Source organism: Xenopus laevis, chromosome 5L, assembly GCF_017654675.1.
Source record: "Xenopus laevis strain J_2021 chromosome 5L, Xenopus_laevis_v10.1, whole genome shotgun sequence".
Classification (NCBI taxonomy): Eukaryota; Metazoa; Chordata; class Amphibia; order Anura; family Pipidae; genus Xenopus; species Xenopus laevis.
Window position 1 is genome coordinate 135346126 of NC_054379.1, and position 17825 is coordinate 135363950.

Consider the following 17825-nt stretch of genomic DNA (forward strand, 5'->3'; position numbering starts at 1 on the left):
TTATTACCCAGCATCTAGTTCAAAGTTGTCTGGGTGTCTCCATTAACATTAGAATTTTTACCATTTGCATGATTCAGTATAGCATTCTGGTTGCCTTTGCACTGACCCTAAATTATCCTTTTACTGTCCTTATGTCCAGACACACTAGTCTAAAGTCCATTCAAGTCTGTTGTGCTTTTGTTATCTCACCTGTATCACAGTGGGCCCCTGTATATCCTTCCTGGCACAGGCACACTGCCATCCCATGATGAACCTCGCACTCCCCTCCATTGTGACAGGTCTTATATGTGCAGGGCGATACCTCTAGGATAAACAGGACATGCAGGGACTAGACTGCCATAAACACTTTTAACATCAGAGACATACAGAACAAACCTACAGAGCATTACTCTTATGGATTCCTACTGACCCGACATTACCTGTTTCACATAAGGTTCCTGTAAAGTCCGGGGCACACAGACAGGTGAAGGTGCCAGGCTCATCCACACAGGTTCCTCCATTCTGACAGGGCTGGGAGTAGCATCTCCCCATGTCTAAAATATATATATTGTGAATAACATTTTTTAGCACCAAGGTAGCTCTTAAAGGAGAAGAAAAGCGTTCTTGCACTTGGGGGTGCCAAATATTAGGCACCTCCAAGTGATTGTATTGACTTACCTGAAACCCCGGGGCGGTGCTCCTATCAGCAGAAAACTGCACTAGCCAGTGGATATACCAGTGAGCACCACGGAGCGATCCTCTTCCGTCTGTCTTTTCTTTTGTTTGGCTGCGCATGCGCAGTAGAATGAGAAGCTGAAATTAACTAAAAAGTCGGCTTTTTCGTTCTAATGCGCATGCGTCTGCCACGGTAAATTTGAAGAAAGAAGAAGCCGGAAGAGGATCGCTTTGTGGTGCTCACTGGAATAACCCTGGGCCGGTGCAGTTTTCTGCTGATAGGAGCACCGGCCCAGGGTTTCAGGTAAGTAAATACAATAGGGGTGCCTAGCCTTTGGCACCTCAAAGTGCAAAACGTCATTCCTTCTCCTTTAATGAACAAAGCTTAGGAAGAACTATTATTGATGAACTGATAAAATCATGCACCCAAGCTATAGTGGTAATTCTTTATTAATATGATTCCTTATAACATTTGGAGTTCTATCCAAGTGAGGTCCAGCCATTGTGTAAGGTACAGTGTGATGCTATATTATTGTGCCACACAGTCATGAGAAAACAGAGTTTTGCTATCAAGGGATACAAGGAAATGATTCAAACTATACATCTCTAGGTAATGGCTGGCCTGAAGCAAAACAGAGGAGAAAATAAAAGCATATAAGATTACTGAATGTGGAACGGATCCATCATATTACCAATGTGGCAGTGCTTTCCAGTGAAGCCACTAAGGCAAGAACAAGTGTATGAAGGATTCCCAGTCACACAGTCGTCAATGCAGCGACCCCCATTCTGGCAGGGACGTAGCGTCCAGCACACAGAAGCTGCAGGAAATGAAGAAGTACTAAAAACCAAATTTTAACAAGGTCCTCATAATCAGAAGTTTCCATTCTCTGTATTCATTTCTGTAAAGCTCCAACATTAATAATATGTTTTCTTTTTCTGAACCGGTGCCCAAACCTTTCCTCAGAACACATAGTGAATTAAAGAATTTAAAGGCATTCTGTCATGGGAAAACATGTTGTTTTACAAAATGCATCAGTTAATAGTGCTCCTCCAGCACAATTTTGCATTGAAATCAGTTTTTCAAAACAGCGAACAGATTTTGAAATCTGACATGGGGCAAGACATGTTGTTAGCTTCCCAGGTGCCTTCAACCATGTGACTCGTGCGAATGATATCACCCCCTCCCTCCCCCTCCCACAACGAGGAGAACAAGGACACCTGCAATGCTAAAAATGTTTCCATGCCCCACCTAGTGGTAGTTATGAAAACAGCACTCAATAGTAAAAATCCAAGGTCGGGTTGCGATTTCTTCAGTTACATTGAGTAGGATAAACAATAGCTTCTCTGAAAGCTGTTCCATTGTGAAGTACTGGCTCTTTCGGAAAGCATATGACCAAGCACAATGACTGAGATGGCTGCCTACTCACCAATATAACCACAAAAAATACATTTATTTGTTCAAGAATAAAATTTGAAATGGTAGAATGAATTACTTGCAATGTACACAGTGTAATTTAGTGATAAAAACTATTCCATAAAAACCGTGAGAGAATCCCTAAGTGATAAAACATTCTTATTCTGCAATTACAGCTCATTGTTAGCAGAAAACAGTTGAATTATATCGAACATATGGCATTTTCATTCAATATACAGGCTTTTGCAGCCCTACTGACACAAGGTACTCCTTCTTTGTCTGTATCTCAGACCTGATCAGTTGCAGAGAAATCAATAAACAACCCACTGCCTAAATCACAGTACAGGTGTATGTTATATCTGCATGACTTCGGAGCGGTTATAATAAATCACTCTCCAATGTCTAAATGCACACCAATGTATAATTGTGACAGACAAAGTGACATTGTGCTACTTTTATTTGTACTGTGTTTTCAGTATTATGACTGTTTAACCTATCATTCTTTGAAAATCAATAAAACGTTCAAATGAAAAAAAAAAATAATCACTCTCTTACTTGCATTCCTGCATTCCCCAACCTGCACATGGTTGTTGTCTATACGAAACACCCAGCGTCCAGGAACTCCTACATTGGTTGTGTTTGCAATCCTTGCAATATCATCAGTACGAGAGCCTGGGATATTAAAATATCTCCAGCCATCGCCTGCATTAAAGCCAGCCTAGGAGACAAAGAAAGGGGTGTAAAAATCAAGAAGCAGCCATTCATTATACTCTGTGAAGGATGAGGTACTTGTATAAACACTGCACTATATTTTTAAAATTCAAGGGAAACTATGCCTTATTTATTAAGTGGTTTCTTTTATAAATTTTACATAAAATGCTTATATAAATGTTATTCTGCTTATTCTAAGCTACACACAATTCTATGTCATGGCAATACTTAATATATTTCATATATTTCAGGCAAACGGTGGTCAAATCGCCATTATACATTGTGTAATGCTTCCTTGACAAAACTGGGCAATACCATTAAAGGGATACTGTCATGAGAAAAATTCAAAACACATCAGTTAATAGTGCTGCACCAGCAGAATTCTGCACTGAAATCAGTTTCTTAAAAGAGCAAACAGATTTTTTTATATTTAATTTTGAAATCTGACATGGGGCTAGACATATTTTCCGTTTTCCAGCTGCCCCCAGTCATGTGACTTGTGCTCTGATAGACTTCAGTCACTCTTTACTGCTGTAATGCAAGTTGGATTGATATTACAACAGAACAATGGGAAGGTAACCAGATAGCAGCTCCCTAACAAAAGATAACAGCTGCCTGTTAAATCTAAAAACAGCACTCAATAGTAAAAATCCAGGTCCCACTGGGACACATTCGATTACATTGAGTAGGATAAACAACAGCCTGCCAGAAAGCAGTTCTATCCTAAAGTGCTGGCTCTTTCTGAAAGCACATGCCCAGGCATAGTAAAGGTACAAAGAGCAATACCTGTGCAGCAATGCCCCCTCTACCAGAACTGTCTCCACCACTGCTGGCATGTCGGCCTGTTGTCCATTCAATTGTCTCATAGTTAAAAATGGTGAAGGAGCGAAGGCCATCTGTGATCAGCACAATCTGAAAGGTGTTAATCTGAAATACACAGGAAGCAAAGCATCTCGTTTATACAGGTAGTTCATCACACACAACTGCAAGAGCAGATTCTTACAAATATTAATGTCTGTAACAGATCCTATAAAAGATATTTACCACCAAGGACAAGAGCTGAACAACTAATGGGCACAAAATTGCACAGGGCTATGACAAATTAGGATATTAGTTGCCCCGTGATTTAAAGGAGAAGGAAAGGTTAAAACTAAGTAAGCTTTATCAGAAAGGACTATATAAATACATCAGTAAACCTCAAAGTAATGCTACTCTGGGTCCTCTGTCAAAAGAAACACAGTGGGGGTAATTTATCAACTCTGGGCAAATTTGCCCATGGGCAGTTACCTATAGCAACCAATCAGTGATTACCTTTTTGAAGCCAGCTGCAAGTAGAACAATGAATGCAGCAATCTGATTGGTCGCCATGGGTTACTGCCCATGGGCAAATTTGCCCAGTGTTGATAAATTACCCCCACTTATTTCTTTCTTTCTATTGTGTACACATGGACTTCTGTATCAGACTTCCTGTTTTAAGCTTAAACCTCCAGGGCTAGGGCTTGAGCATGCTCAGTTTGTTCCTCCCTCCCTCTCCCCCTCCCTTCTCCTTTCTGCCTCCCCTCCCTGCTGTAATCTGAGCCTAAAGCTATGAGAGACTCAGGCAGGAAGTGATGTCAAAAGCTAATATGGCAGCTGCTATCCCAACTAACGGAGAGAGCTTCTAGAGCTGGTTACTCAGGTATGGTAAAGCATTCCGCAGAATAAATAATAGTGGTATAGCTTGCACTATTGTGGCTAATTTATCGGCAGATATTGCTTCAGTAGCTTTCCTTCTCCTTTAATCTTCTCTAGCACGGGCACCTGATCTCCTACAAATGCTTACCCAGTGGCTAACATATTGCCGCTGGGTAGACATGCGACTCCGCTACTTTCTGAATTAACTTATTGTGACTTTTTCGGGTCATGCTTTTCGAAAGAGTCACGGAAATCCTTCTCCAGGATTAATTATGTGACAAAACTGCGACAATTCCAAATGTTGAAATCATGTAGAAGTCAATGGCAGATTCTACAACTGGAAGATCTTTCTTTGATTCATGGTTTTAGAGGTTTTTGGGTGTTTTTTAATCGGTCTTTTGTGCGGGAATACGAAAAAGTCATCGTTATTATGTGACAAGTTGAAAAAGTATTTTCATGACTTTTCTGCAACTTTTTCCATTCGTGTTTTTTCATCAGATCTTTTATTGAATTTCATGACACATGGTTTAAGGGCAGAGACACATGCTGTGATGTGTGGAGATTAGTCGCCCGGCAACAAATCTCCTATTCTTCGGGGCAACTAATCTCCCTAAACTGCCTCCCCTGCCTTCCGCCGGCTAGAATGAAAATCGAAGGGAGGATGGCACTCAGAGCTCTTCGTTTTCCGAAGTCGCCCAAAGTTTCCTCGAATCGCATCTTAGAGAAGTGAATTTAATCAAAAACCTCTAAAACCACTAAAATAAGACTGTTGATAAATAGGCCTCTAGTTGTCACAATAAATGACATGTAATACATAAGGCTGTCCATTATACTTCTAATTTATTGCTGTGTCACCTTAATACACATTTTATAGGCTATGTAAAAAGACCTACTGTCCCAATTACTAGTCTAAATGATATCATGATACCTAAACTGCACAGTTTAGGTATCATGACATTACAGGTACATATTATATAACATTTAGAAGCATTTAATAACTCTAGGGCTCAACATTGGCTGTCAACAACATGTTTGCTAACAGTATAGCACAGACATTTCCCAGGGTCTATGCTTCACATTCTTCATACTAGGCACTCAGCAGAAAGGTAGACTCACAGGTGAAGTAGAATCACCGCCATAGAAAGTGACACGCTGCCAAGTGGCAATGAAGCCCCAAGTTGAGTGAAAGTCAGGGAGTTCTGGGAAGTAAGTGCGTACATCCATAGTGGCACGATCCAGAATAATGGAATCCTCTGTCTCACGGTAGAATACATTGCCACCCCTACGGTTATCCACGTCTGCCCAAAATGCAGCCACCACTCTGCGGTCACCAGAGATAGGAAATGCCACAGGAGTAAACTGGGACACCTCCCGGAGAAAGGACACCACCCCATTGTTATTCACCTGTACAGAAAGAAAAACGTTTTGACATGACATTATTAAAGCTCTGCGATATTTTAGAAAGACAAGTATTTAGCAGGAAAAATTCCAAGGAACAATATATGTGGAATAATAATGTACCCCCTACTATTAAATACAATTATATCTGACATTTTAGGTAGTTAAATTACCTAAATAACATCTGCATCATCATCCCCATCATAACTCTAACCTTTCTATTTCATGACTGAAATTTAGAGAGTGAGGATGAAGCCTTTTTAAATGAAAAAAAAACATTTTTTGTTAATTTAATCTGATGAAGATGCTCATGTAACTCTTCTGTAGCACAACCTCTTTCTTCGGAGTCCAATATTAGTAAAGGTAAAGAACTTATTATGCAGAATGCTTGGGTACTGGGATTTCGCAGATAAGGGATCACCATAACTTAAAGCTGGCCATAGACTCAAAGATCCACTTGTTTGGCAACATCGCCAAACGAGCAGATCTTTCCCCGATATGCCACTAATGGCATGACTATATCAGGGGTAATCTGAATGTTCGGCCGTATGGTCGAATGATTGGATTACGATACACCACGGGGCTCAGGCGGGTCGGTCGGGTTAAAATCAAACCTTCCCAAACGATATCGTGGCCATATATGGATCGGGAAGACCCGTCGGAAGCCCCCATACACGGGCAGATAAGCTGTCAAATTGGTTTAAACGACCGATATCTGCCCGTGTATGGCCACCTTATGTCTGCTGAAATTCATGTAAACATTAAATAAACCCATAACGATTGGTTTGTCACCAATGTGTATTCATGCAGCTTATTTCCTATCAAGTACAAGGTATTGCTTTATTATTACAGAGAAAAAGTAAATAATTAAAAAAACAGAATTACTTGCTGAAAAGGCCTGAGGATAAGGGATCCCATACCTGTATTACAATTATTTATAAAGCTACAATAGCTACATTTTCTATAGCATAACTGATACATTAGGAAATGAGGGTCTTGCAAATTATAGAGTCCATTAAATAGTTTTACTCTTGAATATCTTGTTTTACACAGAATATTTATAAAAGCTAAAACTAATTTGAATCAATAAGGGCCACCAGCTGCCATCAACTGGCAGTTAAAGAACTAAATATTATCACACATATGTTTAATAAAATAGCAGATATCGATGAACAAAATCCACTCTGATTTTGAGCCCCAAAACGGTACAGTAGAAGTGCTTGTTTGAGGAAATCCTTTCTAAGTGCCACTGTACTGCAGCTAGGATTCGGTTGATATAATGCATTGGAGACTGTTTGTAGTGAGGTGGTAGGGGAGCTACTCCACCTATGAAAGTCACCTACACTTGAAGTCCAGCATTGTCAGTAGCATACATCTGTGTGCATCATTATTTTAGCCATGCAACAGGAATACAGCTGCACACCTTATGCTTCCATCATATGTATAAATACAAATATACAGAGAAGAAATGGTCTCAAATTTTATTTGAGGCTGGCACAGTTTGCCAGTCTCAATAACGGTGGCAGAAAAAACGCTTCTCTAACACCTTCTTTATTTTTGGTCAGGGTTTCATAAATAGAGAAAAAAAAAGTCAAACACACACAGCTTCAGGGGAGTTATTCACATGTCAAGCCAGGACTATACAGCTGAACACAAGACTATATACTGCAATACAAATATAATCAAGGACAACTTGCAGGGCACCCCGAACTAGGAATCAGCACAAAGAGATCTGTTCATGTTCATAGCCGGAGAGAGACTCCCACTTCTCACAGAACTGATTGCAATTACTTGGTCTACACACACTGACCTCTTTTACAATGTAAAAAAAACTCATCTATCCATATTTAGTATCTATTAACACTTAAAAATTATTGCATATAAAAAATAATTTTTATCATGTTCCTAATGTGTGGATGCAACATATTTTATAGGAGGTGTAGTTAGTTCCCTTATACTGCCCATTTCATTCTTACCATACTCTATGCAAAGTCTAATGCTATATATATATATATATATATATACACACACACACACACACACACACACACACACATATACGGTATGAAATCCGTTATCCAGAAACCTATTATCCAGAAAGTTCCAGATTACGGAAAGGCCGTCTCCCATAGACTCCATTATAATACATTTTTTTAAAAATGATTTCCCTTTTCTCTGTAATAATATAACAGTAGCTCCTATACTGTAAGTAACTGTCTTATGTCTACCTCCTGAGCCGTTATAAAATTTCTTTTAAACGTCTTTCCTTTTTCTATGTGATACTAAAACAGTAGCTTGTCCTTGATCCCAACTAAAATATAATTAATCCTTATTGGAAGCAAAACCAACCTATTGGGAGAGAGAGGGAGAAATTAATTAATTTAATTTTCTGTTAATTTTCTGTTTCCTCCACAGCTCAAAACAAACTCTTATTCCCTTTAGTAAAGTCTCTCAATAGAAAAACAACACTATAAGATTAATTTCAATTCTAATTCTTATACAAATACTATAAACTGGAACCTTTAACAAAATCTCTTCAACCAGTACAATAAAGGGATGCCTGTTTGTAGAAATGTTCGCGCCAATACAATGATCTGTTATTCCCTTTCCATTTGTAAAGTCATTGAAGCAGAATAAACCAAACATAACACCAGATGTACAATAAAGTGTATGGTGAGTACCTTGACAAAAATATCCAAAGAGTGGCATGAAAATAAATATAGTTGCCGTGGATGTGAGCGTGACCACTATACTTTTTGGATAAACGAAATAAAAGGTACCCATCTTAATGAATCATCTTCTACAACCATTTGTCCCCTTTTGAATTTGGTGATATGCTACCAGCAGTCAGAGCTACAGATGTTAAACATTTTTTGTCCCCAATGAAGTAGCTAACAATTTTAGTGTTGAACAGCAAAGATCGAGTTGCAATGGCAAGAACGTTGACAAAACCAACATGACTTTTTTTCACAAAATGGAGCAAAGCCATTAACACATCTGTCATGTATGAATTTTGGCTTCCTCTGACATATTTTTCTCACTGAGAAGAACGACTTCAGAATGATTCATACCTCTATAAACTGCATTTATTTTAGTACAAGAAAAACGTCACTGGAGTCAACAGGAGATTCCATCCTGAATGGTCTCTTTGGTGTTTCAGCCATTCCTCAAGAGAGGCCAGCAAACACAGAGCTATTTATCTGTTGTGTAAGTGTTTGCTAGCTGGGGAAAACCACTGCAACATCTGTCAGCAGAAGAGAAAGCATGTGTGATTCCGCTTCAATGCACGCACAAGCATGTGATGCTGCAGCTATGGTCACACACCCGCATGTGAAGAAACAAAAACACTTGAAATGAAATGGGTGTTTACACCAAGAAAATATCCTGTACAACAACGGAGCATCTGGAAACCCTCAAGCCCTATCTTGAAGAGGCATCAAGACAACAACAGAAAACACTGCTAAATTGTGTAGTACCAACGAAAACAGTGAAAGTTACAGCAAAGTTAATAATTGCATGTTAAAATCTTTCTGGGTTCCCACTTGACTTTTATAAAGAAACATGATGTGGATTTCAGACCAAAGCCTGACTGCAAGAGGAAGCACCATTTTTTACCAGCTGCTTCTTGTAGAAAAAGCACAAAGCAGTGAACTGGTGCCCACTCATAACTAAAGAGAAGGTTAAACCATACGATCAAGCAGGAGCAACTATGGACAGGCTAAAGTTTGAGGTAGCTTTGTAGTTCATCAGTGTTGACCTTTGCTCCCCTAAGATATCTATGTGATACAGTGTATGCCACTGTATGTAGAAGTAGGGTTGCCACCTTTCTGGAAAAAAATAATGGCCCTCCTTTTTTTCTATATTAATAACTGGCTGAAGCATAATTTATGGGTCTAGTGGCAACCCTATTAAAGGAGACGTCCAATAGAGAGCTGGTTCATATATTTCTTTTCTGGCCTTTAATGCAAACTCTTAAATTTATTTCTAAAGAAGAAGCTCATTGGACCATTCATTAAAGGGGACCCGTCACCCAAACAAATTATTTCAAATCCTATTTTATCATGTTAGTCAAGCAAAATAAACTTTAATTCCACTGTATAAATTATTTGAATCTCGTTTCCATAAGTCTGGGAAGTCATAATTATAGCAGGCAGGATCCATTTTTGGACACCGTTATTAAGGAAAGTCTTGCATCATCTCAGAATCTTGTTTGTGCACCAGAATGGGGGACCTGATGTCCATTCCCATGCCCTGGTTACACAATTAAATGGTGAAGAGAACAGGGGGAATGTGAGGAGAGCAGTGAAAGCGGGGAAGCTCTGAATGGAAAGTGAAAGTAATTGCATGCCCCGCCTCTATGCCTAAGGCATAGAGGAGGGGCAGGCAACATTTGATTGAAAGCTGAGTTTAAATGAGTTTATAACAGCTATGAATGCTTTAATAAAAAAAAAGAATTTGGATTTCATGTTTAATTTGAAAAGGACTTTTATTAAACAGCTTTTTATGTCTGGGTGGCCATAGATGTGCAGATGCTAGCCTCATATCGTACAAATGATCGTACATTGCAATCTTCTGACCTGCAACTAACCATTCAGATTTAATACAGTAGTAAAAGAACAAATCAGACAATTTTCTGGTCATGACAGCACTCGTATGAAAGTTATGTCTGACAAATAATAGTGAGTCACCCATGGATATCGTCATATCATACATACAGAGATATTATTGGTAGCCGACAGAAATCTTCTAACCTGTCCGAGCGACTTAATAACCGATCGCCATAGTGTAAAAAATGGGGAGACAATCCATACACGGTCTAAAAATCGTACAAAGGTAGGTCTAGGCCTGATTTCTGTGTTGACACCTACTTCAGATTCTTGTGACCTAAGTTATATTAATAATCTAACTGCTTTGGTTGCGCAACAGTTATAAAGGATATATACTCATTTATTTCTACTATGAAGCCAAAACATATTATTACTTATACAGTGAAATAAAAGAACTAGATTAATAAAAGAAAAAAATGTACAATCATTTTTCCTCTGGGGCAGCAAACTTTACAAAGGTACAGGTGTGGGATTTATTTTCCAGAACTTGTTATTCAGAAAGCTCTTACATACGGCACTACCATTTGCCTGTTGACTATTTTGCTTTTTCCTGAAATAAAAAGACAAAGTACAATCATACTGTCTTTTTTTATTTTGCTTGCATTTCTGTATAATAATGTTCTAATTAATTAATGTTAACAATAATTTTAAATGCAAATTTGCAATCTTTTATAACATTTACATATTAGTGAAAGAGTTGTTGGTAGTGCAGCTGCAGATGTTCGGGAACCTTGCAATTTGCCTTTTTTAAAAAGGAAAGAAAATGGTGATTTCCTTGATTGTGTGACAGAAAGTCATGTGATTTTCAAAGGAGACATTTTGTGTAAAAAATAAGAACATACCAGTGTGTTGTACTCATTTAGATGTAGAAGAATTGTGCTTAAAAAAGTAGTGTTTCAGGCTAATTTATTGAATATTTCTGTAAAACTCCTAATAATCCCTCCCTTCTGTTCCACTTCCTGCTCCCTGAATTCCCAGGCTGTGCAGGGGAGCCACGGCACTCAGCTCTCTGCACTCTCTGAACAGGAACCAATCAGCAGCTAGCAGGACCTGATAGGGAACTGAAGGCTGTCTTTGCTTGTTTGACTGTAAGGCGATTGGCTGCCCCCCTATTACTGTGCTTCTGGCAGGGACCATTAGGACACTCCCACCCCTCATCTGAAACAGGGACCAGTGAATATATATATAGGGAGCTCTAATAAAGAGGATATTTTTAAAGATAATATACATTTTTAGCACCATGTAAAAGCAACATCATATATTACTTATAATTGCCTACAAAATTAGGGTTTTTTCATTAATCCTATATGTATCCTTTAAAGGGATACTGTCATGGGCAAAAAAAAAATTTCCAAAATGAGTCAGTTAATAGAGCTGCTCCAGCAGAATTCTGCACTGAATCCATTTCTCAAAAGAGAAAACAGATTTTTTTATATTCAATTTTGAAATCTAACATGGGGCTAGACATATTGTTAATTTCCCAGCTGCCTCAAGTCATGTGACTTGTGCTCTGATAACCTTCAATCACTCTTTACTGCTGTACTGCAAGTTGGAGTGATATCACCCCCTCCCTTTTCCCTCCAGCAGCCAAACAAAAGAACAATGGGAAGGTAACCAGATAACAGCTCCCTAACACAAGATAACAGCTGCCTGGTAGATCTAAGAACAGCACTCAATAGTAAAAACCCATGTCCCACTGAGACACATTCAGTTACATTGAGAAGGAAAAACAGCAGCCTGCCAGAAAGCATTTCTCTCCTAAAGTGCAGGCACAAGTCACATGACCAGGGCCAGCTGGGAAATTGACAATATGTCTAGCCCCATGTCAGATTTCAAAATCGAATATAAAAAAAAATCTGTTTGCTCTTTTGAGAAATGGATTTCAGTGCACTATTAACTGATGCGTTTTGAAAAAAACATGTTTTCTGATGACAGGATCCCTTTAAGCATTCAGATTCGATTTGGCCAGGCACTTGAATTCTGCTGAATCCAAATCCTACAGAAAAAGTCTCAGATTTGGCCGAATCCCGGACTGAATCTGGGATTGGTACAACCCTACTTATTATGATATAAATAATCTGTGCTTGGTGAGACGGGTCAAGGGCAGAGACACACGCTCAGATACGGGGAAATTTAGTCGCCCAGCAATAAATCGCCTCTTCTTCAGGGCGACTAATCTCCCTGAACTGCCTCCTGCTGGCTACAATCTAAATCGCCTATGTGATGGCACTACGAGCGATTTGTTTTCCTTGTGAGGCAACTTCAGAAAACAACACGCACCGATTGCCACCCCGCTGGCGATTTACATTGTAGCCGGCGGGAGGCAGTTTGGGGAGATTAGTCCCCCTGAAGAAGAGGAGATTTATCGCTGGCCGACTAATCTCCCCGAATCTGAGCGTGTCTCTCTGCCCTAAAGGTGAGTGGTTGCTCTATAGTACCTAATGCAAGGTTTGGCTACTCTAAAACGCCTCTTTATTGCCTGCATTTTAGCTTATTCTACATATGCTGAAATATGTTGAGTTTTCTTCTGTCCAAAAAAAAATGTGTTTAATAAACTCTTGTTCACCTCTGGCATAAACCAAGGGTGGTCTTCTTCTTTGCCCTCCCAGTTCAAGCGAGATAACAAACCAACAAAGAATGAGAGGCTTACATATACCAGGATAGGATGCAGGATGCACCAGTTCCTACACAATGGGGAAGAAGATAACCATGTTTGCATAATATATCTACATCGGAAAGATGGTCTGACAGCCATACCTCTTGAGACACGTTAACAAGTTTTCTTTTGTTAATCACATTACACTGTTAACGTAAACAGTCCCAAGCATGTAACCCCACTGATAACAAGTTTGGAGTGCAAAGCTAAATAGCTGGAGGGATAAGCCTAAGACACACACATACTGGTACATGTATGTACTAATACAACTAATACATTACAAACTGTGGGCACAGGGACCTAATGTCACACATAGCATTTTAGTGCAAAGGAATTGTTCGTTTTTCTCCGCCTGTGGAAAATAGATCTGCTTTCATGCGCTATCTCCAGGCGCTCTCTCCAGGCTAGCGTTGAAACGGTACTCCGTGTAGCACACTGGGCCTGTCAATGGGGCTACAGGAGTGATCCCATGAAACTGGATGCACTTTGTACACAATTTGGCCACGTCCATTGTATGGCCACCCCTCTAATTACCATGTCCATTATACAAAATTTGGCAGGTTATGAAAGTTTGAACACATTTCTGGGCATTTAGTGCAATGTTTTATGTGTTAATGAAGGTGAAATTTCCCTTAAAATGCTAGTTTCAGTTTTCCCAAGAGACCTGCTTATCTTAAACAGTTACATTTGTATCTTTGCTTAAATTATTATAAAAGTATCTAAGTGCAGCTGCCAACTGTTCTGGGCTCTCTGCCAAAAAAAGCCTCTTAGTTTAATTAAGTTTCAGAAACTTTGCGTCAGTGCCGAAGATCAAAGAGAACACAGTTACCGCCACTCTCCATTCATTTCTATGGGATTTGGAAAGGCGTATTTATCATAGGGTGAACTTTCACTTTCACCCATTGATAAATACTCTTTTAAAAATCCAATAGAAATTAATGGATAGTGGTGGAATTTCACACTAGTGGACTGTGACGATTTCTAACTTCACTCTTTGATAAATATATAGGGATGCACTGAATCCAGGATTCGGTTACTGATTCGGCCAGGATTTGGTCATTTTCAGCAGGATTAGAATCCTTCTGCCCAGCCAAACCGAATCCGAAACATAATTTGCATATGCAAATTAGGGATGGGGAGGGAAATTGCGTTACTTTTTGTCACAGAACAAGGAAGTAAAAAATGTTTTCCCCTTCCCACCCCTAATTTGCATATGCAAATTAGGATTCAAATTTGGTTCATTATTCAGCTGAATCTTTCGCTAAGGATTCAGGGGTTTGGCCGAATCCAAAATAGAGGATTTGGTGCATCCCTATAAATATACCTCAGTGTCAGGACATTTCAGTGAGAAACCCAGGACTGCGTGCTCAGCTGTCAAAATTGGGACTGTCCCGCAGAAAACGGGACAGTTGGGAGATATGCTAATATAAGCAATATTTGCCTGTCAGTTTTAATAACCTGCAGTCCTGGCATCCTGAATTACCATTCCATTAGTGTCAATAAAAATCGACGGCAGTAAAATACTTAAAGAAAATACTGGAGAAGGCAATTTCCGGAGGTCCGAAATGTTTAACTGGCGGTGATTTAGCACTGACACTGGATGAGATTAAGCGCCAGCAAAAAAAACCCTGACCCACACCCTGAAAATATTCCTATCCCTATGTACAAACACTGCTGTTAAATATAATTACATTTATACATAACTTTCACACCAGTAAATGTGGTTTTAATGAATGTATATTGGAAAGTTCCTTTATTATATTTATATTTTCTTTCATTAGGCAAAAAAACAGTTTGTAGGTGAAGGAATGAAAAAAGAAAATAACCTGGTGCCAAAACTCAAGTAGTCTGGAGGTGAGATTCCTGCTAATCTGGGCAAGCAACAGGCATGTAATGAGACTGAGCAAACAATAAAATCCTCATACGTTTAATTATAACTTGCGGCACAAGCAAGGATGGTGAAAATAGAGCTCACCACAGGGAAACTAGTTTTCTCTTTAGGTGTACGGGACTTTTTTTTTATCAAAGGGTGAGAGAGAGTTCTTTGTTTTATTCATTTTAATCCTTTACAAGTGAGCAGAGAGCTGTGACATTTGTCTCAGGTGAACTGTGGTGAGTTTCTATTTCCACCCTTGGAAAATGGAGAAATTACTTTTCTCTGCCACAGACAATGGCTGACGGAAACCTAACCATAACAAAATCTGCCACATCTGCCCATTCAGCCTTATGCTTTCCCACTCGTTTGCAGAATAAATGTGCTTCTATACTATTCTGGCTCATTCATGTAAACAATTTAATCCTCATTCCTCACTGTCCTTGATTAAACCATTCAAGGCTCAGTATGGCTCTGACAATATGAGGTTACACCAGGTCACAGAGAAACACTGTTCCAGGCTTGCTTTTCTCTCTGTGTGCATGGGCTGCATCTTAACACCTGAACTAATGGCTACAGTTTGTGCCCACCAAGTATGCCAATTTCCATTACTCTTTAACCCCTTGGTATCTGATGCCGTTAATTCTTGCAGCCACAGGAGCAAGGGGAAACTATAACCAGGTACCCATTAGAATGAGTGGCGATGGAATGATTATTTAAAATAGTTTTTTTCTAAAAGGAACTTTATTTAGAGGTCATCTACAGCCGCTGCCGCCATTATGTTTTAAACTTCATTCATTGAAGGTACTTTTGCGTCAAAATACTAAATGGAATTATGGGGGGGGGGAAAATAAAATGCTGCAGTATGGGAAAAACATGGCAGTTGCCTTTGAAAGTGCACTTTGACGCCAGATTTTAAGAAGGGTAGTAGTGCAAAGACTTTAAAATGTTACATGCATTTTTACTAGGGATGCACTGAATACACTATTTTGGATTCAACCGAACCCCTGAATCCTTTGTGAATGATTCAGCCCAAAACCGAAATGATTCCGAATGACAATTTGCATATGCAAATCAGGGATGGGAAGGGAAAAAGAGAACATTTCTAAACTACTTTTAAGAAAAAATGTTTTTTTACTTCCTTGTTCTGTGATGAAAAATCATGTGATTTTAAGGTTGGATTTGTGCATCCCTAATTTTTACCCACAATTCCAAAGCCCGTAACACCACCGGCCATCACAGCCTAAAAATTCTGCGCCATAAAAAGGAGAATAGGGTGTACCTCTTATTAAATTGCAAACTGGGAATGCACTCAGGGCAGCGATATATAACTGCACAAATATTCTAGTACAGGTATGGGACCTGTTATCCAGAATTCTCCGGACCTGGGGTTATCCGGATAACAGATCTTTCCATAATTTGAATCTTCATACCTTAAATTTAATAGAAAATCATGTAAATATTAAATAAAACCAATAAGTTGGTTTTGCTTCCAATAAGGGCAGAGACACACGCTCAGATTCGAGGAGATTTGGTCATCCGGTGATAAATCGACTCTTCCCGCCAGCTAGAATGTAAATCACCGACGGGATGGCACTCGGAGCGCTTCATTTTCCAAAGTCGCCCTGAAGTTTCCTTGTGAGGCAACTTCAGACGACTTCAGAAAACGAATCGCTCCGATTGCCATCCCGCCAGCGATTTACATTCTAGCCAACGGGAGGCAGTTTGGGGAGATTAGCCTCCCCGAAGAAGAGGAGATTTGTTGCTGGGCGACTGATCTCCCCAAATCTGAGCTTGTGTCTCTGCTCTATGGATTAATTATATTTTAGTTTGGATCAAGTACAGGTACTGTTTCATTATTACAGAGAAAACAGAAATGACTTTAAAAAAATCTAGATTATTTGGATAAAATGGAGTCTATGGGAGATGGGCTTTCTGTAATTCAATTTTAATAATTTGGATTAAGGGTTTCTGGATATCGGATCCCATACTTGTACCCTGGGCAAAATGGGAGATGAAGAACATTGTTCATCAAAAAGTATGATGACATTTATTATAAATGGTAACAAATTGGTTAAAGTCTAAAAATGCCAAAATTGTCCTGAAAATGAGATAATTAACCTGAAATAGCAAGTTTTTAATTAATTTTTGCATAGACAAGTGTATGATATTAATTAACTTTCATATCATAATGGAAAAACGAAATTGCATTGCTATAGGGAAACACAGTGTAAGATTATAATGAAACAAGAATATATACAGAACCTAACTTTTTAAAGATCCCTTTATTGTGTGTAAAAACATGTGACAAAACTAAATAATGGAATCAAACTCTGAGTCAGTCATGAAAACAGAAGTTTGTCATGAGGCAGAATCCACCAAAAAATGCTGTAAGTGCAGTATGGGAACAGCTGGTACCACAGCACTATGGATCCCTAAGGACTTGATGTTTCTTGTGGGATGAAGAATTTTTTTTCTCAGGCCACAGAAAGAAACGATACATGTTGCACACAAACATTCTGCTCCTCATATGTAACCCATCAATGCAATTGACAAAGGAAGAGGCGAGAGGAAGAATGATCTACAAATGTGGTTACAGTCATGTTGCTAGTTTATTATGTACCATCACAGAGTCAGAAATCAGTGGGGAACATAATAAATGCTCACTTCAGCAAGATGTCCAAAAGGCCTTTCCCTGGAATTGTACTATCTAGGGGCATATAACTCTTCTGTTCGGTTTGTGGTTTGTGTATCCAGATTCCAGCACAGATTGGCTGTCCAGCTGGTTGTGAACTACAACTCCCAGAATCCTGAAATTCTTTGGCTAAATTATAATTC

At 39.1% G+C, this 17825-nt stretch overlaps 1 protein-coding gene across 4 annotated transcripts in view; it reads right to left on the bottom strand.

Moving 5' to 3' along the window:
• The window catches only part of sned1.L (sushi, nidogen and EGF-like domains 1 L homeolog), an 83763-nt gene that overhangs the window by 51886 nt on the left and 14052 nt on the right, over positions 1–17825 (bottom strand). For all 4 annotated transcript variants that reach the window (XM_041563417.1, XM_041563416.1, XM_018263867.2 and 1 more), the window contains exons 2-7: positions 5570–5857; positions 3566–3706; positions 2624–2786; positions 1347–1472; positions 420–533; positions 190–303 (exon numbers count right to left, since the gene is read on the bottom strand). In XM_041563417.1, the coding sequence (XP_041419351.1) occupies positions 190–303; positions 420–533; positions 1347–1472; positions 2624–2786; positions 3566–3706; positions 5570–5857 (946 nt within the window). The remainder of the gene's footprint in view (positions 1–189; positions 304–419; positions 534–1346; positions 1473–2623; positions 2787–3565; positions 3707–5569; positions 5858–17825) is intronic.